The 23,928-nt window shown below is 36.8% G+C and overlaps 1 protein-coding gene across 1 annotated transcript in view; it reads right to left on the bottom strand.

Annotated features, from left to right (window-relative positions):
• The window catches only part of RAPH1 (Ras association (RalGDS/AF-6) and pleckstrin homology domains 1), a gene marked incomplete at its 5' end in the record, with an annotated part of 60,457 nt that extends 37,094 nt beyond the window's left edge, over positions 1–23,363 (bottom strand). The window contains 2 exons of the mRNA XM_039222588.1: positions 21,943–22,448; positions 23,258–23,363. Coding sequence (XP_039078519.1) covers positions 21,943–22,448; positions 23,258–23,363 — 612 coding nt within the window. The remainder of the gene's footprint in view (positions 1–21,942; positions 22,449–23,257) is intronic.
• Between the last annotated feature and the right edge of the window lie 565 nt (positions 23,364–23,928).

Below are 23,928 nucleotides of genomic sequence, written 5' to 3' on the forward strand. Positions count from 1 at the left end.
TTTGGAAAAAAAGAAAGCAGGGTAAGGGAGTAAAGAGTGACAAAAACACATTGTTAGATGAGGAGGTCAAGGAAAGCATTTAGAATAGTACCCAGAGTTTTAAAGGCATCAGATCAACAATGTGTCCTTTGCCCACTGCTCCATTTATGGCAAAATTGTTCTGTGCTGGCACTAATGCCATTCTTAGAAGAAGCTGGTTGGTACTGTTTTTGCGGAGGTTCCCTGCTCAGAACTGTATTTAGGATAGTTCATTAATAGCAGTATAGGGACAACTGGATTTACAATGGAAAAAATAAATAATAAAACAAAACATTACCTTTGCTGCCTTGGCCTAAGCACAGTGCTACTATGTTCATTCTACTGTGTACTAATCACTGGGTGTCACAATGTCCTAGTTTGGAAAAGTACATATGAGAGGTGGGTCATAACTGGGGCATGATGCTTTTTGGGTAAAGGGAAACAGGTGGCCACAAAGGTGGCATGCAAGAGGTATAAATTCATTTTAATTTCAAAACAGCCAAATGTTCTGGTATTGAGGGCACTGACATTGAGAAGCTCCTGCAGCGTGGGTTATCTGGGAATTTCTACCACTTCCCTGACTCCATGCCCCATGTGTTTAGGTTCTATGCTAGTAAATCACATTCCTGCTCAAATATCTTGTTGTATATAAGCAGGGACAAAACTGGAGCCAGATGTTGGTTATATACACCAGCAGTTCCAACACCTGGGTAATGGGAGAAGAAGAGATAATCCAGGGAGAGATGGCTCTGATGCTGTAGTTGGGATCACTGTCTCTTGGGCAGAGGAAGATGAGAAGTTACTGACTGGGTAACTCTCCCTGTGGTAGGACCTTTGTATTGTTCACTGCCAAGTCTCCAGCGCTGTGAACATAGCAGGTATACAGCATATGTCTGTTGAATGGATGAAGTTATTCTCTTCAACAGTTTGCCACTACATTTACAAAAAAATAGAAATCCTTAGCATGCCGTGAATAACCTGGTTCCTGCCTACTTCTCCAAACCCAAATCAAGACACTCCTATCTTCATTCAACTACTGTGGCTTCAGCAACATAGCTTTTTTTTCAGCTTCTCAAACCTGTCTAATTCTTCTCCCTGAGCCTATGTATACAGAACACTAACCTTCACCCTCAAGTTCTTCTTTTCATCCTTCAATCTTCAGGTTAAATGCTACCCCGTTAGAAGGGTCTTTTCTGATCTTACCATCTAAAAGAAATGTACCCCTCATATTCTCTCCAGCATTCTCTATTGTTTCACTTTTTTTCCTCCATAGTATTTAACATGATTTAGGATTTGTTTACACTTGCTTATTAATTTTTTTAATCTATTTTCCTAAGCAGACTGTGAACTCTTCAGAGTAGGGGGATATGTCCATTTTATACAGTTATATCCCAGCCCCTAGCATAGTACCTAACTTAACAAATATTTGTTCAATAAACAAACAACAGAAATGGTAAAATGTTACATCTGAGTGCAGAGTACAAAATGGACTGGGGGAAAAAAAGGCAAGAATGAAGAGACCAGTGTGGTAGCCTGATAAGAGGTAGGAGCCTATTTTAGGGTGGTAGCAATGGGAATAAAATAGATGGGTGAGCCTAATCCTGCAAATTCTTCTTTGGAACTTTAAGATAATAACAGAGAAGAAAGGCACTATCGATGGTGTCGAGGACTCACACCTGGGTAACCAGGACAGTGGCAGCATTCTGTATAGAAACAGAAATGTCACAAGAAGGACATAAACTGTGAGGCCCTAGGGTAAGTGTGAGTAAGGAAGCTAGAGATCTGTGGAAGTGGAGGTACTGGAAAAATGCTGGTAGTCTCTAAGAAATGCTTGATAGCCATCTGGAAATATGTTGCTCTCAGGTAGAGATGTCATTTAGAACAGAGATCCTAGTTGAAGCTATGAGTGTAGATTCTGGGGAGAGAGAGAGTAAACAGAGTAGGAGCTGAGGACAGGAAAAAAACTTTGATATGGTTATAAAGTATAACATGGCTATTATCTGCTTAGAATTCTACATTTTCCTATTGTAAGCTGCTTCGACCCCATTCCTAGGTCACTTTATTTTTATTTTTTTAAATGTTTTTTATTTATTTCTAGGAGAGAGAGAGAGAGAGAGACAGCATGAGCAGGGGAGGGTCAGAGAGAGGGAGTCACAGACTGAAACAGGCTCCAGGCTCTGAGCTGGCAGTTAGCACAGAGCCCGACGTGGGGCTCAAACCCAAGAACCACAAGATCATGACCTAAGCGAAAGTCGGACGCTTAACCGACTAAGCCACCCAGGTGCCTCATCCTAGGTCACTTTAAAGAGAAACTCAAGCAAGAGAGAGGATTTCCCCGCTGACTCGTGGGCCTTTGAGCTGCTCTTCAGAGAAATTTTAATTTTAGCCTTATTATCCTCTTTCACAATACTTTTTTTTATACAAGAGAGTTTATTTAAAAAAAATTTTTAAATGTTTTGTTATTGAGATAGAAACAGAGCACGAGTGGGGGAGGGGCAGAGAGAGAGGGAGACACAGAATCCAAAGCAGGTTCCAGGCTCTGAGTTGTCAGCACAGAGCCGGATGCAGGGCTTGAGCCCACAAACCATGAGATCAAGACCCGAGCCGAAGCTGGATGCTTAACCGACTGAGCCACCCAGGCACCCCTTAATACATTTAAAAAAAAAAAAAAAAAAAAACCTTCAGGCACAATAACTTAGACACATTACCCATAATCACCATACATATTCCAAAGAAACTGTAACCAAGTCTGACACTCTTGAATTTAACATTTAAATAAGATAATGAAATAAAAACATGACTTGAAAAGAGGTAAAAATCTATTCAGCTTCCCTATTCTGTTAATCCTTAGTTAATAAAGACAGTGGCTAAAGGATTTTAAGTTGATATAAAATATCAACCCAGCGAACATCCAGCTGGACTGATTCAAACCATTCTGAGGGCAGAGAATTGAGAAATTAAAATTGCAGCCCTTTCTTCCAATCTGATTAAACTAATGTAAATTAAAGTAAGATTGTTTATGTAAATAAATGCTTTAATTAAATAAGGTGTTTATAATACAAACAAGAATTAGAAAACAAAATTTGTTAAAGAAACTCAGAGTATGGATAACCACTAGTAAGAAAAGTTAAAGCAATGTTTTTAGGCTTTAAAATGAAATAAAATGTTAAACTAGAAAACGTGTGACATACTTAGGAGATGGTCAGGTCATTTACAAAAGTTAAAACTTAGTGAAAAATTACAGAAAATATTTTCTACTCAATATTTTCTGGTATTGAAAGCAGAATATTAAGTCATTAGATCTTAAGTCATTAAGATCAGTAAATAATTACCTTCAGTAAGGGAAAAACTACTAACAACAAAAGTGCTGAAATAAGAAAGTACAACCTAAGAAATCTGAGAGCACAATCAAAACTAGAAATTATATTCTACCTAAAAGACAATAAATATTTACATGCAGGTGGAAAGAAGAAGTATCACCTTGGTCAGCAAATGAGAAGGTTTTCCTGCAATGTTTCTCAGAAGAAGGGAGGTTTCCCTGTCCAGATAGGAGTGCTTGTGCAGAAAAAGAGAGAAAAACAAAAAAGGCAACAGAAGTCAGCGGAGGTTTTATGTGTTTAAAATATAAAGTAGACAAAGAATGATTCTCTACCATTAATCTCATGTCTCTTTCCTACAGTGAAATGTGTCCATAAGAAAACTTGGGGAAAAAAAAGAAGATGAAAAGGATGGGGAGGCAGACACCATCTATACCAGTAGGCATGCTCTAGCAGACTCCTGGTGGCCCCTCACTCCTGAGAAAATGGACCATGCACTGCACAGACCACAGAGCCAGTTTGTCTTCTAGGGCAATGTTTGTGAGTGCTGGGCACATGGCACAGATAAGTAGGTGTTGAAGACCAATGACTAAAAATATTCGTTCCTCTTATTAAAGCCTAGAGACCTGTATAGCTTTAGGTAGTATATTCTTATGAAAACAGAACAAGTCTGTATCATTTCAAAAACTCTGCAAGTATTTCTGATCAATTCAACGATAGCCACACCAAGAGAAAAATGTCCATAAATGTTTTGCCTAGTGAATATCACTAGGGTATCTTATTAATTCACTCATTATACCAGTACTAATAGGACTACATTGCATAGTAAAGGATTTACATAGCCAACAAATGACATGAACAAAATATTAAGTATAGTTCCTTTAAACTAATTCAAGCATTTAATATATTTTCAAAAGAATGATTTGTGAATAACAAAGTCCCTAACTATCCTTTTCCCCCTTAATAACTTTTTAGTAACATGTTCAAGGTAAGTTTGTACAATTGTTTAAACTCACAGAGTATAAATTACAGCTGTTTCCATATATATGGAATTCAAACTTCCCTGTCCCTAAAGAGTTCTGAATTAGAATTTATTTTTTAAAGCTATGTAGTTACTAACCACCATTTAAAATAATACACTGGCACAGCTGAGTGGAGTTACAGAAAATATTCTATGATGTTACATTTTATAAATCTAACTGTATATGAAGTTATTCTTGAGAAAAAAATTCTTTGGAAAGAAATTTAAGTAAACTAGAGTAGCACCCATTCTCAGAAAGTTGTCACATATAATAAAACATACTACTTCTAAGACTAAGTTAATGTTCTATTAAGATTAATCTTATATTAATTCTAATCTTAATCCTATTCCAAAATTAGAAACACTGTTCCAGAAAAGAATATTAACTATCTTTGCTCAATCTATACTACATTGAATTGAATTTGCTATATAGTATTTGTCTATATATAATTTTTTGCTTTAATACAAAATGAACCTTGTAAGTATACCTGCCCCTTTCACCCACTCCTGCAAAAAAACAAAGAAAAAAAACTAAGGTTAAAAAAAAAAGGGACATATTAAGATTAGCACCCACAGGATCAAACAATAACAAGAACAGAGACAATTATTTCTAGGTTCTCATTTACCTTAAATGGTCTAATCCTCCTAAAGGAATAGGTTAGTTGGTTTATCCATAAAGACGCAAGGCAAGAGAAATTTCTAAAAACTCAATTTAATTGTTTAATTGTTGAGGTTAACAACCCACTAAGACCAAGGAGATAACTGGGAAGGACAATTAAAAAGAGCAACTATAACGTTCACTGCTCTTATATTCATTTTTTGCTACTCACATGTAATGGGAACAATTTTTTTTAATTTTTAAAAAAATCATTTATTTTCATTGATTCATTCATTGATTCATTTATTTGAGAGAGAGAGAGAGATACCACACATGCGAGGAGAGGGGAGAAGGGCAGAGGGTGAGAGAAAGACTCCCAAGCAGGTTCCAGGTTCAGCACAGAGTCTGACATGGGGCTCGATCCCATGACCCTGGGATCATGATCTGAGATGAAATCAAAAGTCAGATGCTCAACCAGTTAAGCCACCCCTGGTGTCCCTGGAAACAAATGTATTCTTACACAATATGTAAAATACACAGAAACCTATTTCTTAAAACCTTACTCTTATTTCCTTTATCTTAAAGATTACTTTTTCAGAAAAAGATTCCCCAAGTTGAAATATCGATATTCAGGTAATTATATTTCAAATTTTTAAAAAATAAATCTGCTTCATGCCTTCAAAATGAACTATTATTTGTGAATATAATTCCAGACATTAAATTCGAGTTTAAACTTAAAAATCATACAGGATTTACTCAATTAGCTTTCAAAAGCAAATCATCTCAAGACTTTAAATCACTAAAAAAGAAACCTGTGATCTAGTCATTGAGAAACAATGATATCTAACTGTATTTGTTTAAAGAACTTGTAAATAGAAGTTATCCATTTAAAAATATTAAAAGGTTTGGGTGGCTCAGTGGGTTAAGTCCCTGACTCTTGATTTCCACTCAAGTCATGATCTCACAGTTCATGAGATCCATCCCCATGTCAGGCTCTGCACTGTCAGCCTAGGATTCTCCCCCACCACTCCTGCACTGTCCCTACCACACTTGACACAAGCTCTCTCAAAACAAACATTAAAAAAAAAGAAGAAAATATTAAAAGGTTTAAACAGTCTAAAATAAAAGGGAGATAATCATTATATTATCATAGCTGCTATACCAAAAATAATCCACATCCAAAAACTCAGACCACAAACAATAGCTGAACATGATCATAAATTATTTTGTGCTTGTGACAGTCACATAGGTATTCACTGCTTACTCACGAGCTGGGAGGGAAGCCAGGCCTGCACGTTTCCTCTATCTAAGTTTCAGGTCGTTGTAGCAGAAAAATGAAAACCTAGAAAACCACAAGCAGCAAACTCCTTCTTTCAATAAATGCCTTACTTTATCTTCCCCTAATGGTGCCAGTCATATGTTGCCCTAGAATTCCTCAGAAAGTGTGCCAGGGTGTGAGAATTGGTCACTGGAGAAAGAAGCAAGACGGATGAGAAGAGTGGTATGCAGCTGGAGGACTGACTGAGAAAAGCAAAGGCCACAGTGGTTTGTGCAAGTCCTTAAATTAGGCTTCTGTCATGGCACATGCTACTGGTAACAAAAATGCACATCACTTTAAATAGGGCCTTCCTGATTTTCTTTCATTCGCCACTAACAATACAAAGTCAGTGGCTTATTTTTAATTCATTTTGTTGGTTTATTAGCTTATTTTCTTTCTTGCATTTTCCTCTCTATTTTTTCAATTATTGATTAGATTGCGACTTTGAGCCTAGAGCTATGTAAGGCACTGGAAATGCAAAGGCGGCCAGAAAAGGCATTCATTGCTCTCACAAAGCTTAGAGTCTAACAGGGAGATAAACTGTCAACTATAATACAATGTGTTAAGTTGTATGAAAGCAGGTAGGGGGTGGAGTACCTAATGAAAAATCAGGGGCTGAGAAAGTATTTCTCAAAATGCTTAGAGTCCTAGAAGATGAGTAAGAAGCAGCTAGGGATGTTGTGGGAGGTAGAAACAGAACAAATAGAGATATCAGAGGCTCTCTCTACACGGTGGTAGTAATGCCTTCAAGGAGACATTTCAGAAAATGGGGATGTTTTGGGCTGTTACAATGAAGAGGAGGAAGGTGTTATTGGTATTTATTAGGAGGGAAACAGAAATGCTAGATGCCCTGCAGCATGGAACAATGTCACATAATAAACAGTAAAAGTCCCTCATCATACATGAACTTTTACTGTTTTAATATGGAAGGTCATACATATGGGAAATACAGTTTCTAAAAATCTGAGCTTAGAACCCAACTCCACTTTACATACAAATACAATGTATTTTGTGTAATTTTAATATCAATGGCTCTTCCAAGAATGCTAGTTACCTTGTAAAATAAATTGGGGGAAGTCTGCACTTTTCTTTTGTCCAAAGTTTATTCATTATGTTGGAAAATCATTTCACCAACAGAAACCTAGCTTGTAGAGTTGCCAATACCAGAACTGGCAGTATCACTGGCAGTGTGCACTCTGTCACATGCAAGTAAATGACAGGAGAGATTTGAAATTCCTTTTAACAAAATTGAGAACTAAATACTATTAAAGTAATGAAAAGACATGGAATTCAAGAATTACTCTGAGTTTTAAGATTAAAGACTAAAAATATTCTATATTACTATGTCTTATTTAAAATAATTATAGCATAATGAGGAATCTAACTGTAAAAATATCAAATATCAAAATAATTTTATTACTGCCTCATCCAATTTATAAGACAGGGAATGATTTTATCACAATTAGAAATAAGACTCATTTGTAAAAATTTTATACTTCCCCATTTTCTTTTCTTTGAGTCTATAAATAGCTTCACCACATTATCCCTACTTCAGTTAAGGCTATTTTCCTTTTTCTATTACCATATATAGGTATGTTTTGTTTGCAATTATTTGTCATAAAATGTTTTAGTCCTAGGCCCACCCATATTTCGCTTTCTTTTTTCTTGTAAAAAATGATTTCTGATTGGCTCACTTCTCTTAAACCCAAATTATAAGTGGGCATATGATTATGTCATTATGTCTGTTTCTTTTAATTTTTTTAATGTTTTGTTTATTTCTGAGAGAGAGAGAGAGAGAGCGCGCGAGCATGTGAGCAGGGGAAGGTCAGAGAGAGAAAGGGAGATACAGAATCTGAAACAGGTTCCAGGCTCTGAGCTAGCTGTCAGCACAGAGCCGGACGCGGGGCTCGAACCCACGAACCATGAGATCATGACCTGAGCCGAAGTCGGACGCTTAACCCACTGAGCCACCCAGGCGCCCCTGTCATTATATCTTTTAAAACAGCAGTGGTCATACATTTAAAAACTGAAAGATAATTATATCTTTTTGGTTACTCTCCATCATGGATGTTAATTAGGGCATTAAATTTGTTTAAAAAAATTTTTTTAATGTTTATTTTTGAGTCAGAGACAGAATGTGAGTGGGAGAGGGGCAGAGAGAGACAGGGAGACACAGAAATCAAAGCAGGCTCCAGTCTCCAAGCTGAGAGCACAGAGCCTGACGCGGCGCTTGAACTCACAAACCGTGAGATCATGACCTGAGCCGAAGTTGGATGCTTAATCCACTGAGCCACCCAGGTGTCCTGGGCATTAAATTCATTTTAAAAAGTAGGTATGTAGGTAGGGTTTATTATTATCTATGAATTTCACTTGAGATAAAAACATTGATCTATATTATTTGTTATAAAATGGGGGTACTGGGACTGGAAGGATTAAGAACTGAAACAAGTAGATGGCAATGCAAGTATTATAACAAGTGTCGATGATGCTTAAGAGTGTAAGGGAGGGGCTACAGGTGAGGTAAGAAAAGTGTTTTTCACTATGTAGGACATAATCCATTAGTGGATTATGAAATCAATTCAATGGGTTACTGGGTTATTACCAGGGAAGGGAAGGGGAGGGGAGAGGAGGGGAGGGCAAGAAAGGGAAGGAAGGTTAAAGGAAATCTGATTCAGTTTGAACAGGGGTCGGGAACTTGGGGTTTTATTGTTCTTCATAGATCATTCTGAAGCAGCAGTGTCCAACTGAATATAATACAAGCCACAAATATAATTTAAAATTTTCTAGTAACCACATTTTTAAAAAAGGAATGGTAAAATAAACATTAGTATCTTTTAACTGAAAATATCCAAAATATAATTTCAAGAAGTAATCAATAAAAATATTAATACCTAATATTTTTAATACTAAGTATTTGAAATCCATTGTGTAAGTTATCTTTATAGCATATCTCAATTTGGATTAACCACATTTCAAGTGCTTAACAGTCACATGTGGCTAGTGGCTACTCTAAGGAACAGCACAGCTCTCAAGCATCCAGCTCTGTCAACCACTGATCAGAGGGTACGTATTTAAAGAAAGAAATTAGATTTTCGGTGAAGCATCAGTGTGGAAGAGTCACTCTACTTGATAACCCCATTCTGAAGAATTTGTCCATAGCTTAAGAAATTTACAAAAGCTCTTAGCTTTAGAATAAAAAAGAAAGCTTGTGGCTTTAGGTTCCAATACAAAATTTATTTATATCAGATAACCTACCATCTTTATAATCTTACCATGAGTATTAATATTCAGTGGTACTGTATCATGCAGTTGCTCCTTTGTTTTCTGCTTATTTAAGACTGGTTTAGTTTTAATGAAAAAAATTGAGGTATATGACCAGGTTTCATCATCAGGAGTTCTAAAGAGTGAATTCCTCTTCATTGCTATTTAAGTAATCCCATGGACATGTTTACAGAACTTACAGGTGTCAGCTCAGCCTGTTCTTCTGTGAAGTCAATATGATGCTTGGCCTGCTTGCTGGGACATCTCAGAGAAATAGCATGCTGTGAAAATGCAGGAAGGAAGAAAATGATAGGTAAAGGAGATGGAAAAGGGCCATTCTCATTATCATGCATGAAGAGAAAAAGATCATTGAAATGAATCATTGAAACAAAATAGTAATGAAAAGTTACATGCATCTTTAATTATATTATGCAAATATTAAAAAGAACCAGATGATCTACCTCTTGATTACTTAAAGATAACCTCACTACTTTTGAGACAGCCGAGCTCTACGGGAAGCTATGAAGAAACACCAAGCCTAATACCAATTCCTGCTTCAACTGGGCCTTGACTGCTGTTTGGCAGTACTTATTACTCTTTTCCCCTCACTCCCTAAGTCATTCCCTCTAAGCTAGTTCTAAACAATTTGCAAGTTGGTAAATCTTCTAGTTTCACCCTTCCACCTCTTCATATGACCTCACTTCACCCCATTACTAAGAACATCACATCCATCATGAGGATTTTCATCACTAAAATGTATCCTGGAACCACAGCCCTTTCTCATCCTTTTCTCCATTTCCATATGAATAAATATTTCCTTTAAAGTTAAGTCTGTCCTAGATCCCACTCATTCCCTCTCATTCCCAGTCTCTATATTAACTAGTCCAGCTTACTGGGAGTGGGAAAGAGAAAAATATTCAATACTTCTGGGTACCCACCTCTTGGGTTTTCTCCTTCTCAATGCTAAATTTCCTGAATTCAGCTATAGTATACTACCCTTCACTTATCCCTCAATTTCCTGCAATCTAGCATCCTTCTTCTCCAAAGTCTGCATCCTTTGCGTTGTAATGTATTCTATAATTCATTCTCAAAGTGATCAATGATCTTTTAACCAAGGATTTCTATCTTTCCTATCACTGCACTCACTACACTGTATTGAATTTGAAACTGGTTGTCTATACTGACACTTTCTCCTCACACTATAAATTATAACTTCCTATGGACACTGTGTATTATGTTCACAGTTTTACCCCTTACAGCCTAGTACAATGCCTAGGCACTTAAATATTTATGGCACGTATGAATAACTATTGCTTCTTGGATTTCCCGCCACAAGCCTGGCCAGATCAAGACTGTTTTTGCAACAGATGTTGGCAAGGATGTGGAGAAACAGGACCTCTTACACTGCTGGTGGGAACGCAAACTGGTGCAGCCACGCTGGAAAACAGTGTGGAGGTTCCTCAAAAAAATTAAAAACACAATTACCCTAAGACCCAGCAATAGCACGACTAGGAATTTCTCCAAAGGATACAAGAGTGCTGATTCACAGGGACACATATATCCCAATGTTTACAGCAGCACAATCAACAATAGCCAAATTAGGGAAAGAGCCCAAGTGTCCATTAACTGATGAATGGATAAAGATGTGATCTGTATATACAATGGAATATTACTCAGCAATGAGAAATAATGAAATCCCGCCATTTATAACAATGTGGATGGAACTACAGGACATTATGCTAAGTGAAATAAGTCAGTCAGAGAAAGATAGATATCATATGTTTTCATTCATATGTGGAATTTGAGAAACTTAACAGAAGACCATGGGGGACGGGAAGGGGAAAAACAGTTTCAAACAGAGAGGGAGGCAAACCATAAAGAGACTCCTAAATACAGAGAACAAACTAAGGGTTGATGGGGGGGAGAGGGAGGGGAGGAGGGAAAAATGGGGTGATGGGCTTTGAGGGGGGCACTTGTTGGGAGAAGTGCTGAGTGTTATATGTAAGGGATGAATCATGGGAATCTACTCCCAAAGCCAAGAGCACACTGTATACGCTGTATGTTAACCAACCTGACAATAAATTATATTTAAAAAAAAAAAATCAGCCAACATGCATTTATTGAGGGTCATCTATAACTGTGCCTAGTACTGGTAAATATTCAGAAGTAAAATAAATTGCTTTATTAAAAAATTATTTTTGGGGGGGCACTTGGGTCGCTCAGTCAGTTAAGCATCCAACTTCAGCTCAGGTCGCGATCTCACAGTTCGTGGGTCCGAGCCGTGTGTCAGGCTCTGTGCTGACAGCTAGTTCAGAGCCTGGAGCCTGATTCAGATTCTGTGTCTCCCTTTCTCTCTGACCCTCCCCCTGCTCATGCCGTCTCTATCTCTCTCTCAAAAATAAATAAAACATTAAAAAATTTTATTTTTTTACTGAAGTATATTGACAAATAAATGACTCTTAACAAGAAAAAAAAAAAGACTTTTTTCTTTGCCCACTCTACATTATCTCATTAAACACATTCTCTAGCACTGTGTCAATCACTCTATCATGGGAGGCCTATCAAATATATATTGCCAATATCCTCATTCTCGGGAAATAAAGACTGAAATATTAAAGGCTGCTAAAGGGGCATAATAAATGCAGTCAACTCTCAAATTGGTACAGGGGAAATATGCAAACAATAAAGCAAATGTTGCAAAACACCAAAAATTAGTGAATCTAAGTAATGAATTTCATGAGTTCTTTGTACTATTCTTTTAAGTTTTTGGAAGTTCCATATTATTTTCAAATAAAAGTTTGTTCATTTGTTTGTTTATTTTAATTTGCATCCAAGTTAGTTAGCATAGAGTATAATAATGACTTCAGGAGTAGACTCCAATTATTCATCCCCTACATGTAATAAACACCCAGTGCTCATCCCAACAAGTGTCCTCCTTAATGCCCCTTGCCCATTTAGGCCATCCCCCCAAGCCCCTCCAGCAATCCTCAGTTTGTTCTCTGTCAAAATAAAAAGATTTTAAGTATCTATTCTCTGTAGACTCCATCTCAAACAAACTCCCATCTGAAGTGTTCAACAAAAAGAGATGACTGCCTATATACCATGTTAAACAGTATGACAGAACATTAGTTATTAAAATTCAACACATTGAGGAGCGCCTTGGTGGCTTAGTCAGTTGAATGTCTCACTTTGGCTAAGGTCATGTTCTCATGGTTTGTGGGTTCAAGCCCCATGTCAGGCTTTGCACAGAGAGCATGGAGCCTGCTTCGGATTCTCTGTTTCCCTCTGTCTCTGCCCCTCCCCTGCTCTCTCTCTCTCTCTCAAAAATAAACATTAAAAAAATTCAACACATCCTCATCAAAAATGAATATATGTGTGCAAAGTGACAAGTGCAGTAGAAATAGCACATGTGCAAAGATTAAATGTCATTACATTAATACAGATGAAAGGGATTATGGCATGATAGATAGTTTATTTAATATTAGGTTCCACTTCCACAAAATATTCAAATACTTTACTACAAAAAATTATCTCCCAAATCTAATTTTTACCTCAAAAATGAATCTGGGAGTCAATCAATTCAACACATCAATTTTGCTCTAAACATGTTGAGTTCCAAAAACTTTTGTTAGCAAGCTATCAAATTCTCCATCAATCAATCAAAAACTCCAAAAATCTCTGCAAAGTTAGTAAAGTTAGTTATGGATCACTACCTACTTGAATTGACTCTATAACATTAAAATGAAGAATCATTTACAGAATCTTGTGATGGTGTTGGAGTGGGGGGATGGCAGGTGCACAGAAAAGCACTGATCTCACATAGGAGTGAAACCATACTCAAGAAATGGCCTTGCACCAAAGAACAAAATACTTCCTTTCGATAGCTAACACCTTAGATTATAACTGGAAAAAAGAAGTCGGTGGACACACATTAGGTTTCAATAAAACATTTACATTCATCCTTTACTGACGTGTGTGCATTTTTCACAAATATTAAAAATGAGCACAGCATTGGTGGTAAAGAATGCAGACCCTGGGGTTGGAATGACTGGGTCTAAGGCGCATCTTAGTCATTTACTGGCATTGTGACTGTAGGCTTACTATTTAACCTGTTTTCTCGTGTGTAAAATAGAGTGATAACAGCATTTTCTCCAAAGGCTGTTGTAAGAAGTGAATACCATTACTATTATTACAAAAGTGGAAAAACCACCAACCCTCATCTGAATTTCATTTATGCCTCAATTCATTTAAATTACAACTAGTTTAGAGTTGTTAAATTTTAACAATACATTCAGGAATATACTGAAACACCACAAGATGGGGATATTACTGCATGAATCTCTTCATCCTTTTTCTTCCGCCCCTGTATTTCTGTCTCTTGGTTTGGGTCTAAGAGCACTGGCCAGTCTAACCTTGTCTTGATTCTCCTTCAATTCGGTGAAGCAGCAGCATGGCATTGCAGTATGAGCTCTACAACCAGACAGTCTTGTTCAAATCCCGGGAGAACTTATTTTGTCACTCTCTGCTTCAGTTCCTTCCATCGTAAAAATGGAGGTAATGCGATCTATTCCACAAGGCAGTGCAGATTCAGTGTGTTAAGACACGGTAGGCACAATGCCCAATACAGAATAAGCACTAAATATAGTAGTAGGGACTATTATTTTTCTATTTTTCACCCTTCTCTCTATTCCTCTTTTCACTAGCCATTATGTAACCAGTAAATGTTTGAATGCTTTAAAATTATTTCTCTTGTATTTTATAGTCCTTATTCATTTTAAAAACAGATGAATCTATTTCTATTCTTGTTCAAAAAAGGTCCTTTACCAGCCCTCACAACACAAAACCAAAAAGAAAAAAAACCAGACCTAAGATCAAATATAGATGAAAAGCTGAACAGATTACTAAGAAAGACACAAAAGTCAGGGTATGTATGCAAATGTTGATTGGAGTGGTGTGTTTGAAAAGTTTGAGAAATAGACTTTCACCCTGGGTTTCAACAAATTGTCAGTTCTTTCATCTGGTACCAATTCTTTCTGCTATTCATTAACCTCAGTAGGCCAGTAAAATTGGAATTAAACACCAAGTTGGTACATGTGAATAAATTTCAGGGAAATGTAGCAACACAGCCATTAGGATTTTAAGAGAAATGTAGTTGCAATAATTGAGAAATTAATAATACAAATTTTTTAGATATGTAGGCCTCTTAAAGTTTGAGAAAGCCTTATGCTCTCAAGTTAATACTCCAGACCAAAAGGTTGTTTGCTAAGAATAATTCAGGACTTAAGTCCCAGTGGGGCTCCCCACTCCCTAGTGCTACAGTAAACACAATTGCTATTTTCTTTCCACTACCTCAAAATTTCTAACTAATTCTTGAAATAGTTCTAAAAAGTGAAGGAACTGGAAGAATTTATTGCACTGAACCTATGATATGCTACTGGCATATCACAAGTTATAATGGTATGTCCATGAAAGATTTCATTTAACAGATCAGATACTAAGGAAGTTTTCCCTATCATAATATTTACAGTATAATCATCAAGTACTAGTAATATTCAATAAAACCTTTTGAATCTGCCATAAACTACAATAATAATAGCTCTTAAAAGCATTTTCATTTTTTTTTTTTTTTAATTTTTTATTTCTAGGAGAGAGAGATAGACAGCGTGAGCAGGGGAGGGTCAGAGAGAGAGGGAGTCACAGACTGAAACAGGCTCCAGGCTCCAAGCTGGCAGTCAGCACAGAGCCCGACGCGGGGCTCGAACCCACGAACCGCGAGATAATGACCTAAGCGAAAGTTGGACGCTCAACCGACTAAGCCACCCAGGCGCCCCTTAAAAGCATTTTCATTTTAAAAGTACATCTTCATGTATAAAGTTCCAAATTCAGAGGAATCATTAAAGTTTAAATCTCACCAGAAAATAAATATAAAAGAATTTTTTAGCATTAACCTGTTATCAGTAAACCCTATTTTATATAAAACTTATAACATGAAATTACCATTTAAATTTCCAAACTGCTATCTAATTGAAAACTATTGTTTTATCAGTTAACATGAATAAAAGTACCACAACAATGCCAGGAAATCAGCGGCAACATTTATTTCACATGGGTTAAGATACAAAGAGACTATATTGGAATTTATTTCAGCCACAATGAATTCCAGTTTAAAAATTCAGCAGATGAACACTACTGGTGGATTTCATAGTATTACTGACTGAAATTATTCTATAATCCATTTTTATGTTTATCCATGGAAAATATTTTATTTTGGAAATAATCATTTTTTAACAATCAGCTTCAGTTTATTTTTAAGACACTGATAAAAACTGGTAGGCAAATGTTATAGTTCTGTAATTCAAATACAGACTTCCCAGTTACTTGAACTACTTACTCTTCTTTGGAATAAATGCCCCTACTAAATAAATAAATACTAAGAAGGCTTAAATGAAATAACAAATGAGAGGTGCCTGAAAGCACAGTATTTCAAGAAAAGTTAGGAAAGAGAAAGGCAGGAAAAAAAGACTTACTCTTCCAGATGTCAAAAGGTACTGTGTCTATCCCTGTCTCAAAGAGCAAGAGGGCAAAAAGATAAGCCACAGTATTATTTCATTTTTAGATGGACATTTTAACCACCCATGCCCCCAAAATGGAACACCACCAATCTCAGATTAATTTTTTTTTAACTGTGCTCAGATGTCTGGCAAAGAACTAGGAGGCAACATGACTGGCAAAGTGAGGGAAGGAGGGAGAGATAATGGGAAAGCAAATCCTGTAAGGACCTGCCGGCCATTGCACGGATTTGGGGTTTAGAGTAAGATACAAAGCCTTTGGGTTTAAAAAGAGGAGGGGTAAGACCTGACTTACCTTTTAATAGGATCACTCTGACATCTGTACAGATGGTATAATGTTAAGGAGAAGGTGAATATAGGAAGACCAGCTAGGAGGCTACTGCAAAATGATGCTGGCTTGGTGGCAGTGAGGGTAGTGAGAGTGATCGAATTCTGGATATATTCTGAAGGTAAAGGCAACAGAATTTGCTGCTGGACTGGAATGGGGGATGGAAAGAAAAAGAGAAGTAGACTAAGACTCCGAGGATTTTGTTTGATGCACTAAAATGAAAGAAGAGCCATTAACTAAGATGGAGAAGACTTTTCTCTCAGAGTTTTAGTTTGGGAGAAAAGATCAGGAATTCAGTTTTAGACCAGTTAAATTTGAACTACCTATTAGACATCCAAATAGAAATGATGATTAGAGATAAGATATATGAGCCTGGAGGTCAGGACAGAGGTGCTGGCAAAAGACACTTGTATTTCTCTGAATCTAAGATGACTTAATGCTAGTACTTTCTTGATCTTCATCAGCAACTGTCAAAACAAAACTTCACACAGAATATATCTGCCACCTCTTTGACAGTGAGTGACAGATGCTACCTGTTTCTAAAACACGGTCTCTCAACCTTGGTACAATTTTGAGTCAGATAATTTTTTGCTGTGGTGGCTTTTCTGTGTGTTGTAGGATTTTAGCAACACCCTTGGCCTCTACCTACAAGATGCTAGTAGCACCCTTTTATCAGTGATAACCAAAAATGTCCCCAGACACTGCTGAATGTCCCCTGCAGGGCAAAATAGCTCCCAGTTACCATTGTTTTAGAGGGATTAGAATGTGAAGAAGAGGTGTGTCTTAGATAAATGAAACAGTGTGTTAAAATGTGGGAGTTGTCAGTGCTTAAGCTCACAAGAAGACTGGATTTGGATAGAAAAGTAGTCTGAGGACTGCACCTTGGGGTATTTCAATGTCTAGAGACCATAGACATGAGAAAGAGATTGTGAAGGAATAGCCAATGAGATGTATCCACTCTTTCCCCAAATCAAGCTAAAACAAAGACAAATATTTTCTTTTCTGCTGCTTTTAAAAAAAATATTTATTTTGAGAGAGAGAGAAAGCACAGAGCACGAGTGGAACAGGGAGGGAGGGAAGGAAGGAGGGAGAGAGGAGAGAGGAGAGAGGAGAGAGGAGAGGGAGAGGGGGAGGGAGGGAGGGAGGGAGAGAGAGAGAGAGAGAGAGAGAGAGAGAGAGAGAGAACCCCAAGCAGCTCCACAGTCAGCACAGAGCCAGATGTGGGGGCTCAAGCTCATGAGCTGAGCCAAAATCAAGAGCTGGACACTTAACTGACTGAGCCACCCAGGCACCGTTTGTGTTGCTTTCTTAAAAAAAAAAAATTAATGACAAACTCACAAGAAGACATGACAAAATTTTGGAAGCTAGGAAGCATTTGGCTGAGTCGTAATCAACTCAATAGGCTGAAGGAAAGCTGAACATTGAGCCAGCACTGGAGAAAAGCACAGAAGTACCCCAATGTACATCATGTAACCTCCAAAGTCTCTAGAAGCAACAGAAATGATTGTGCAAAGAAAACCAGGAGGATTAGTTGAAAGCATACTTAAAAAAGGAGTTAATTCTCAGATTCTTCTTTTACTCGCCTACTAGCAGTGTCTCAGGTTGAGACTGACAGTCAACTTACAGGACCCAACAAACCATAACTTGGCACCAAGTTCACTTAGTTCTGCAGAAACAAAGCATGCTAGCACGAGACATGCTATCTTTATAAGGGATTTATTCAGCACCCCAGAAACCTTTTGTGGACACACCATTGTAAGGCACAGAGATCATGTAGGTAAGTACAGAAATCACTCTGACTTAGGGAAACTTCATACTCCACATGAACCAGCAGTACATTTTAACAGCCAATGACTGTAGGTTCTAGGATCCCTCAAGGGATGTATTTATGTTCACTTACAAAACTGACACACTGAACACCAGGAAACAAAGGACTGTGTCTTTTCGTAGGCTTCTATAGTTCACTCACAGTCTTCCTGGTCCATATGCACTCACTAACCAGGGGTCAGTTTATAATAAACAATATTACCTGGAAAATTCTGTATTTATTAGTCTAATTAAAAAAAAAATGCCGGGGGGGGGTGCCTGAGTGGCTTAGTCGGTTAAGCGTCTGACTTTTGCTTAGGTCATGATCTCGCGGTTCGTGGGTTCGAGCCCCGCGTCGGGCTCTGTGCTGACTGCCAGCTCAGAGCCTGGAGCCTGTTTCAGAGTCTGTGACTCCCTCTCTTTCTGACCCTCCCCTGCTCATGCTGTCTCTCTCTCTCTCTCTCTCTCTCTCCTAGAAATAAAAAAACATTTAAAAAAAAAAATGCTGGGAGAAGGAAAACACCCAATATAGTTTCCCATGAAAAAAAGGACTCAGACTTCCTATTAACCCTTTCTACTTAAAGTGATTCTTGGGGCACCTGAGTGGCCTAGTCCGTTAAGCACCCAACTCTTGATTAGAGCTCCAGTCATGATCTCATGGTTCGCAGGATCGAGCCCCACGTCAGGATATGTACTAACAGTGTGAAGCCTGCTTGGCATTCTCTCTCTCTCTCTGCCTCTCCCATGATCACGTGCACTCTCTCCCTCAAAATAAACTAAAAAAAAAAAAAGGGGATTCTCAACGGGGGACTTTTGCCTTACAGGGAACATGTAGCAACGTCTGGAGACATTTCTAGTTGTCACAACTGTCACAACTGAACTAGGTGTCTGTACTCCTGGCACCTAGTAGATAGAAGATGCTAAAGCACTGGGAGCCAGGCATATGCCCTCCATGCAGGAGAATGAAAAATCTTCTCTGGAGAAGCTCACTCCCCTGAGAGAAAAGACCTAAGAATGATCCTAGAGAAAAGACTACAAAAGAAAACAAGGAATTTTAAGATGATATTAATAGAACGCTAATTTTGTTTGAACCAAGAGAGTTAATCCTGGGGGAATGTTTGGAGTTGAAATAGTGATAAACATACAAAAAACCTATACGTTTTTAAATGTAAAGACAATCTTTAATTCAAGGTAAGCAAAATGTAATGTCCCAGAAAGGAAATGTAATAAAAGCATATAGAGTTTGGGGCGCCTGGGTGGCTCAATGGGTCAAGGTGTGACTCTTGATTTCGGCTCAGGTCATGATCTCACAGCTCCTGAGTTTGAGACCTGCACTGGGCACTAAGCTGACATTATGGAGCCTGCTTGGGATTCTCTGTCTCCCTCTCTCTCTCTACTCCTCTCTCATTCACTATCTTTCCCAAAAACGAAAGGAAGGAAGGAAGGAAAGAAGGAAGGAAGGAAGGAAGGCAGGCAGACATACAGAGTTTAGCACCAAATATACATTCATGATAATACAAACAATGAATAGTAATCCAATCAAAATATATTGGGAAGGCAGGAAAACAGGAAGGGAGAAGGGAGAGGAGTTGTCTAAAAAGGAGTTGTCTAAATCCTAATCTTCCAGAGTAAAAAGTCAGAAGATAGCACATATAACTGTAATAAATCATGAAATAGTAATATAAGTATAGATTTAATGATATAGATATAATACACTGAGAATCAGCTGAAAGAGCACGAAGTTCTGACCTCTGAGAGAATATGGCATGCTTGTGCACATGTGTAGCAGTGTTTTCTGTTAACAAGTCTCAGAGAACTACTGGACTCTTTAAATTCCATGAATGTAAATGTAATTACAATATGCTTTAAAAATTGTATTTGAGTGTAGGGACATTTGATACATGGGTTTGGGATCTAGTAAGCCTCAATTAGTTTTCTTAATATGTAGAACAGACTAGATCCATAAAAAAGTACCCTAAAGCAAGTCCTAGATTTGTTAAGCCACTTTTCTACTCATCCAGGCAAGGCAAAAGAACAGGCTGGATAGAGAAGACTTTAACTCTTTCTCTGTTTTATTCCTGGGTTACTCACCAACCTTTACACTGAAGTCTTATGTTAAACATGATACTACTGAACACACAGGTATCCTTGCCTATGAATACCACTAGGTCACATCTGAAGAGTTGCTGGAGACGATTTTTCACTTTTTACTTTATTGTTTGAATGTATATAATGAGTATATTTTTACAGATGAAACATACACAAAGATCCTTAATGATTAGTTCATAACCTGACCACATTCCCCTTGACCCAACTCAAAATAATCTGAGCAGAAAGGAATATCAACATATAAAACACAGTATAACCAAGAAAGCATATCCCTAATAAAATATTGCTCATATTCCAAAGGGTAAATCTAAAAGACATAAATGATACATACTATGGAGCTGGTACTAAATATAATCCTCAAGTATCGTTAAGACACAAATCAATTTTTAAGTTCTCTACATACCACTTAAACAAGCTTCATTTTAAATTAAGTCAAAGTTTACTTTTTAGATTGGTATAATATACATATTCTTTGCAAGTAATAAAACTCAAATTTATCTCCAAACTACCATCATTCAGGCTTCTTTTATGCTGCACAGTGCCCAGAACAAGCTAGTACATTAAGGGGTGCAATGAGTTACTGACTGAGAGAAATTAATCTAATGAATTAAATCAGTGGGGGGAAAATCAATAATGTTGAATAACAGGTATAAATTTTAAACTTCTCTGTGATTCTTTAAATCATGTTTTACAAGATTTTACCTTGGTACTGATTATTCTTCAATAGATTATTTTACCCTGTGGTAGAGAGCATTGTAAGCATAAATTAAATGGAAGGCTGGCTTTATTTTGCCCACAGATTTTCTTCTTTCTTGCTGCTACACTGTAATAATATTGCCTTCTTCTTGACAAAAATATTCAGTAAAGAATTTACCTACACCAAACTCAGCTTTTGCTAAACTCATTTTTAACATAAATCCATTCCTTACCTTTACCCCAACACATTAAAAAAAATTTTTATCTTTTAAAAATCCATTCACATATATTATCACTTTTGATTCTCTGAACCATCATATGAGGAGTACACCATGCACTATTAGCTCCATTTTACTAATGAGAAATTGATGTTCACAGAGGCTGAATAACTCATTTAAGGTCCTAATGGTAGTGACTGACAAAGACAACACTTGGAACCAAGTTTTCTGATTCCAAGCCCAGTGGCTCTTTTCACTACAGTACACTTACTTACTTTTCGACAAAATAGAATACTGGAGGACTACAGTGCTGATAGGTATCTTTTTCATAAGTTTTTCTTTTATAATAAATATACATTAAACAACAACTATTATTAGCTTAATAACTACAACAGCTTTACAAAATGTCATCAAATATAAATCACATATCAAGTTTTTAAATCATGTGAAACAAATGGTATTAATTCAAGGGATTCAAACAACCTAAGAATAAAATGAAGAAACTCTTTTAATTATCTGGTAACATATTCCTTCTATAGCCTTATTTTACAACTTAGCTTAGAGGGATCCTTGACAAATTTTAAATGTAGGGAAAAAAAGATAATTAAAACTATGTTTGAAAAATATAACTTCCTCCTTTTTTAAATACTAAAATACCAGGGGAAAAAGTTGCATCTACTTACCTCAGTAATTGGTTGCCCCTGATGTGTCAAATCCAGCTCTTGAGGGCGTGTTACTTTATCAATATCCAATGAGTCCATGCTAGACGTTGCGGAGGTGATGCTAGAACGAGAGGAGTTACTAATAGAGCGCACGTCTGCATCACTCACTGTGCCTGCTGATGCTGTTCTTCTGTGCTGATTAGTTACTAAGGGCTTAGTGTCTTCTGGAACAGATTGCTGAGCAGCCTCATCCATGCTCAAGGAAGCCTGCTCTAACTGTGCAGTGATGTCATCCAGGGAGTAGTTGGCATGTGATGCTTTAGTTATTCTGTTAGATGAAGAAGACAATCCTTTCAAAGTGCCATGTTTTGTTGTATGTCGGCTAGCAGGTAATTTCTGAGTAGCTTTTGTTTCTGTGATTTGACGCTTACTATTTCCTGCACCAATACTGCTGAGCTCCTGCTCTATTGAGCAAAGATCGGCCATCAGGGCATCCAGATCCACAGTTTCTCCCTGATTCAGAGCTTCTGCAATGAACAATATACATGATGTTTCCAGAACACACTGAATGAGAATTTATACATTCTATTATAAATCTGTTAATGAACGCAGGGGAAGCAGCAAAGAAATTTCTCCTATTGGGCCTAAAGCCTATCAAATTCATATTTCTAAGAGTTTTTGTTTTAAATTCACAGAGAAATTTTTAGAAGCAAACAGTCCATCTTTTAAGATTTGTAGTAATCAGCAGAGAATAAAATTATGAGTTGAAAAGATAAAAATAATGCAAAACTCATATACCGTCCCATGGTTTTAACTACATCCCCCATCCAACCTTTTACCATGGGCGATATGTTTTTAATATAATCAGTGCCTTGGTTAAGCTGTTAATACCTGAAGAGTTGAGAGGATAGAGGGAAAAAATACAAGGCCTAAAAAAATCACAGATTATGATATCAATTCCAAGTATTATAAAGTTGATTAGGCAGAATACATTAAGGCCAGAGGAACTGATTTAAAAATTATTACCGGTAATTTCACTGGACTATATTTCAATGAAAATACAACAATGCAATTAAGTTTGTCATGGAGTTCCAACTTGAATATGTACTTACTTGGTCAATTATTAATAACTGAAAACTATTTTAGTTATGTTCCAGTTTCATTTGTTCTGTGATCATTTGAATTTGTAATAAAATGCACAAATCAAGAAATAGAAGAACTCACTGAAGTTATGCATGTAGTTTTTATATTGAGTTATTCAGAACTGTAACTGCATTGCTTCCACATTATATAATTTAGTATACTATTTTATATTTTATTTCCAATTACATCTTACCATTCAAGTTGTATATGGAGAAGCGATAAGAAAAATTGGCCATATTTGTTTCCTGACGAAGAGGAGATCTTTTTACTGGTTCCATGGGCTTGTCAGTATCTAAGCTCTTTAAAAAACAAAGTTTAATAAGTTGTATTATTTTCAGGCTTCAATTATAAAAAAGATAAATAAAGTTTGTTTTTTGTTTAGGTGAACTTTCATGTAACAGTTTAAAAAACCAAAATCCTTCTAGTCCTAAGGAAAAGTATAATTGTATTTTCATATTATTTCGGCTATAGTTTTTTCTTTCAATTTTTAGATATATGCTTACTTTAAGGCATTTAAGATCATCCTAGTTCATCCTAGTTTGAGCATCTTTCCAAATATATCAAGTGATAAACTCATTTTACAAAAATTCACTATAAGCTGAGTATAGTGAATATGGCATGGAAAGATAAGAAACAGAAAGGAACAATGCAGGGAATTCTGTCATCTCTTTCCTCAAAGGGATTTGGTTTTGGTCCAGCACAGTCTCATTCTTGGCATGAAGTACCCTGAAGATAAGGCACAATTCTGGACTCAAAGTAAGTGAAATCCAAGATGGTTTTTTTCTTTGTATTTATTGAAAAAAATGTTTTTAATTTTAATTCTAGTTAATATACACTGTTTATTAGTTTCAGGTGTACAATATA

Source organism: Hyaena hyaena, unplaced genomic scaffold, assembly GCF_003009895.1.
Source record: "Hyaena hyaena isolate Hyena2069 unplaced genomic scaffold, ASM300989v1 scaffold_1166, whole genome shotgun sequence".
NCBI classification, from domain to species: Eukaryota; Metazoa; Chordata; class Mammalia; order Carnivora; family Hyaenidae; genus Hyaena; species Hyaena hyaena.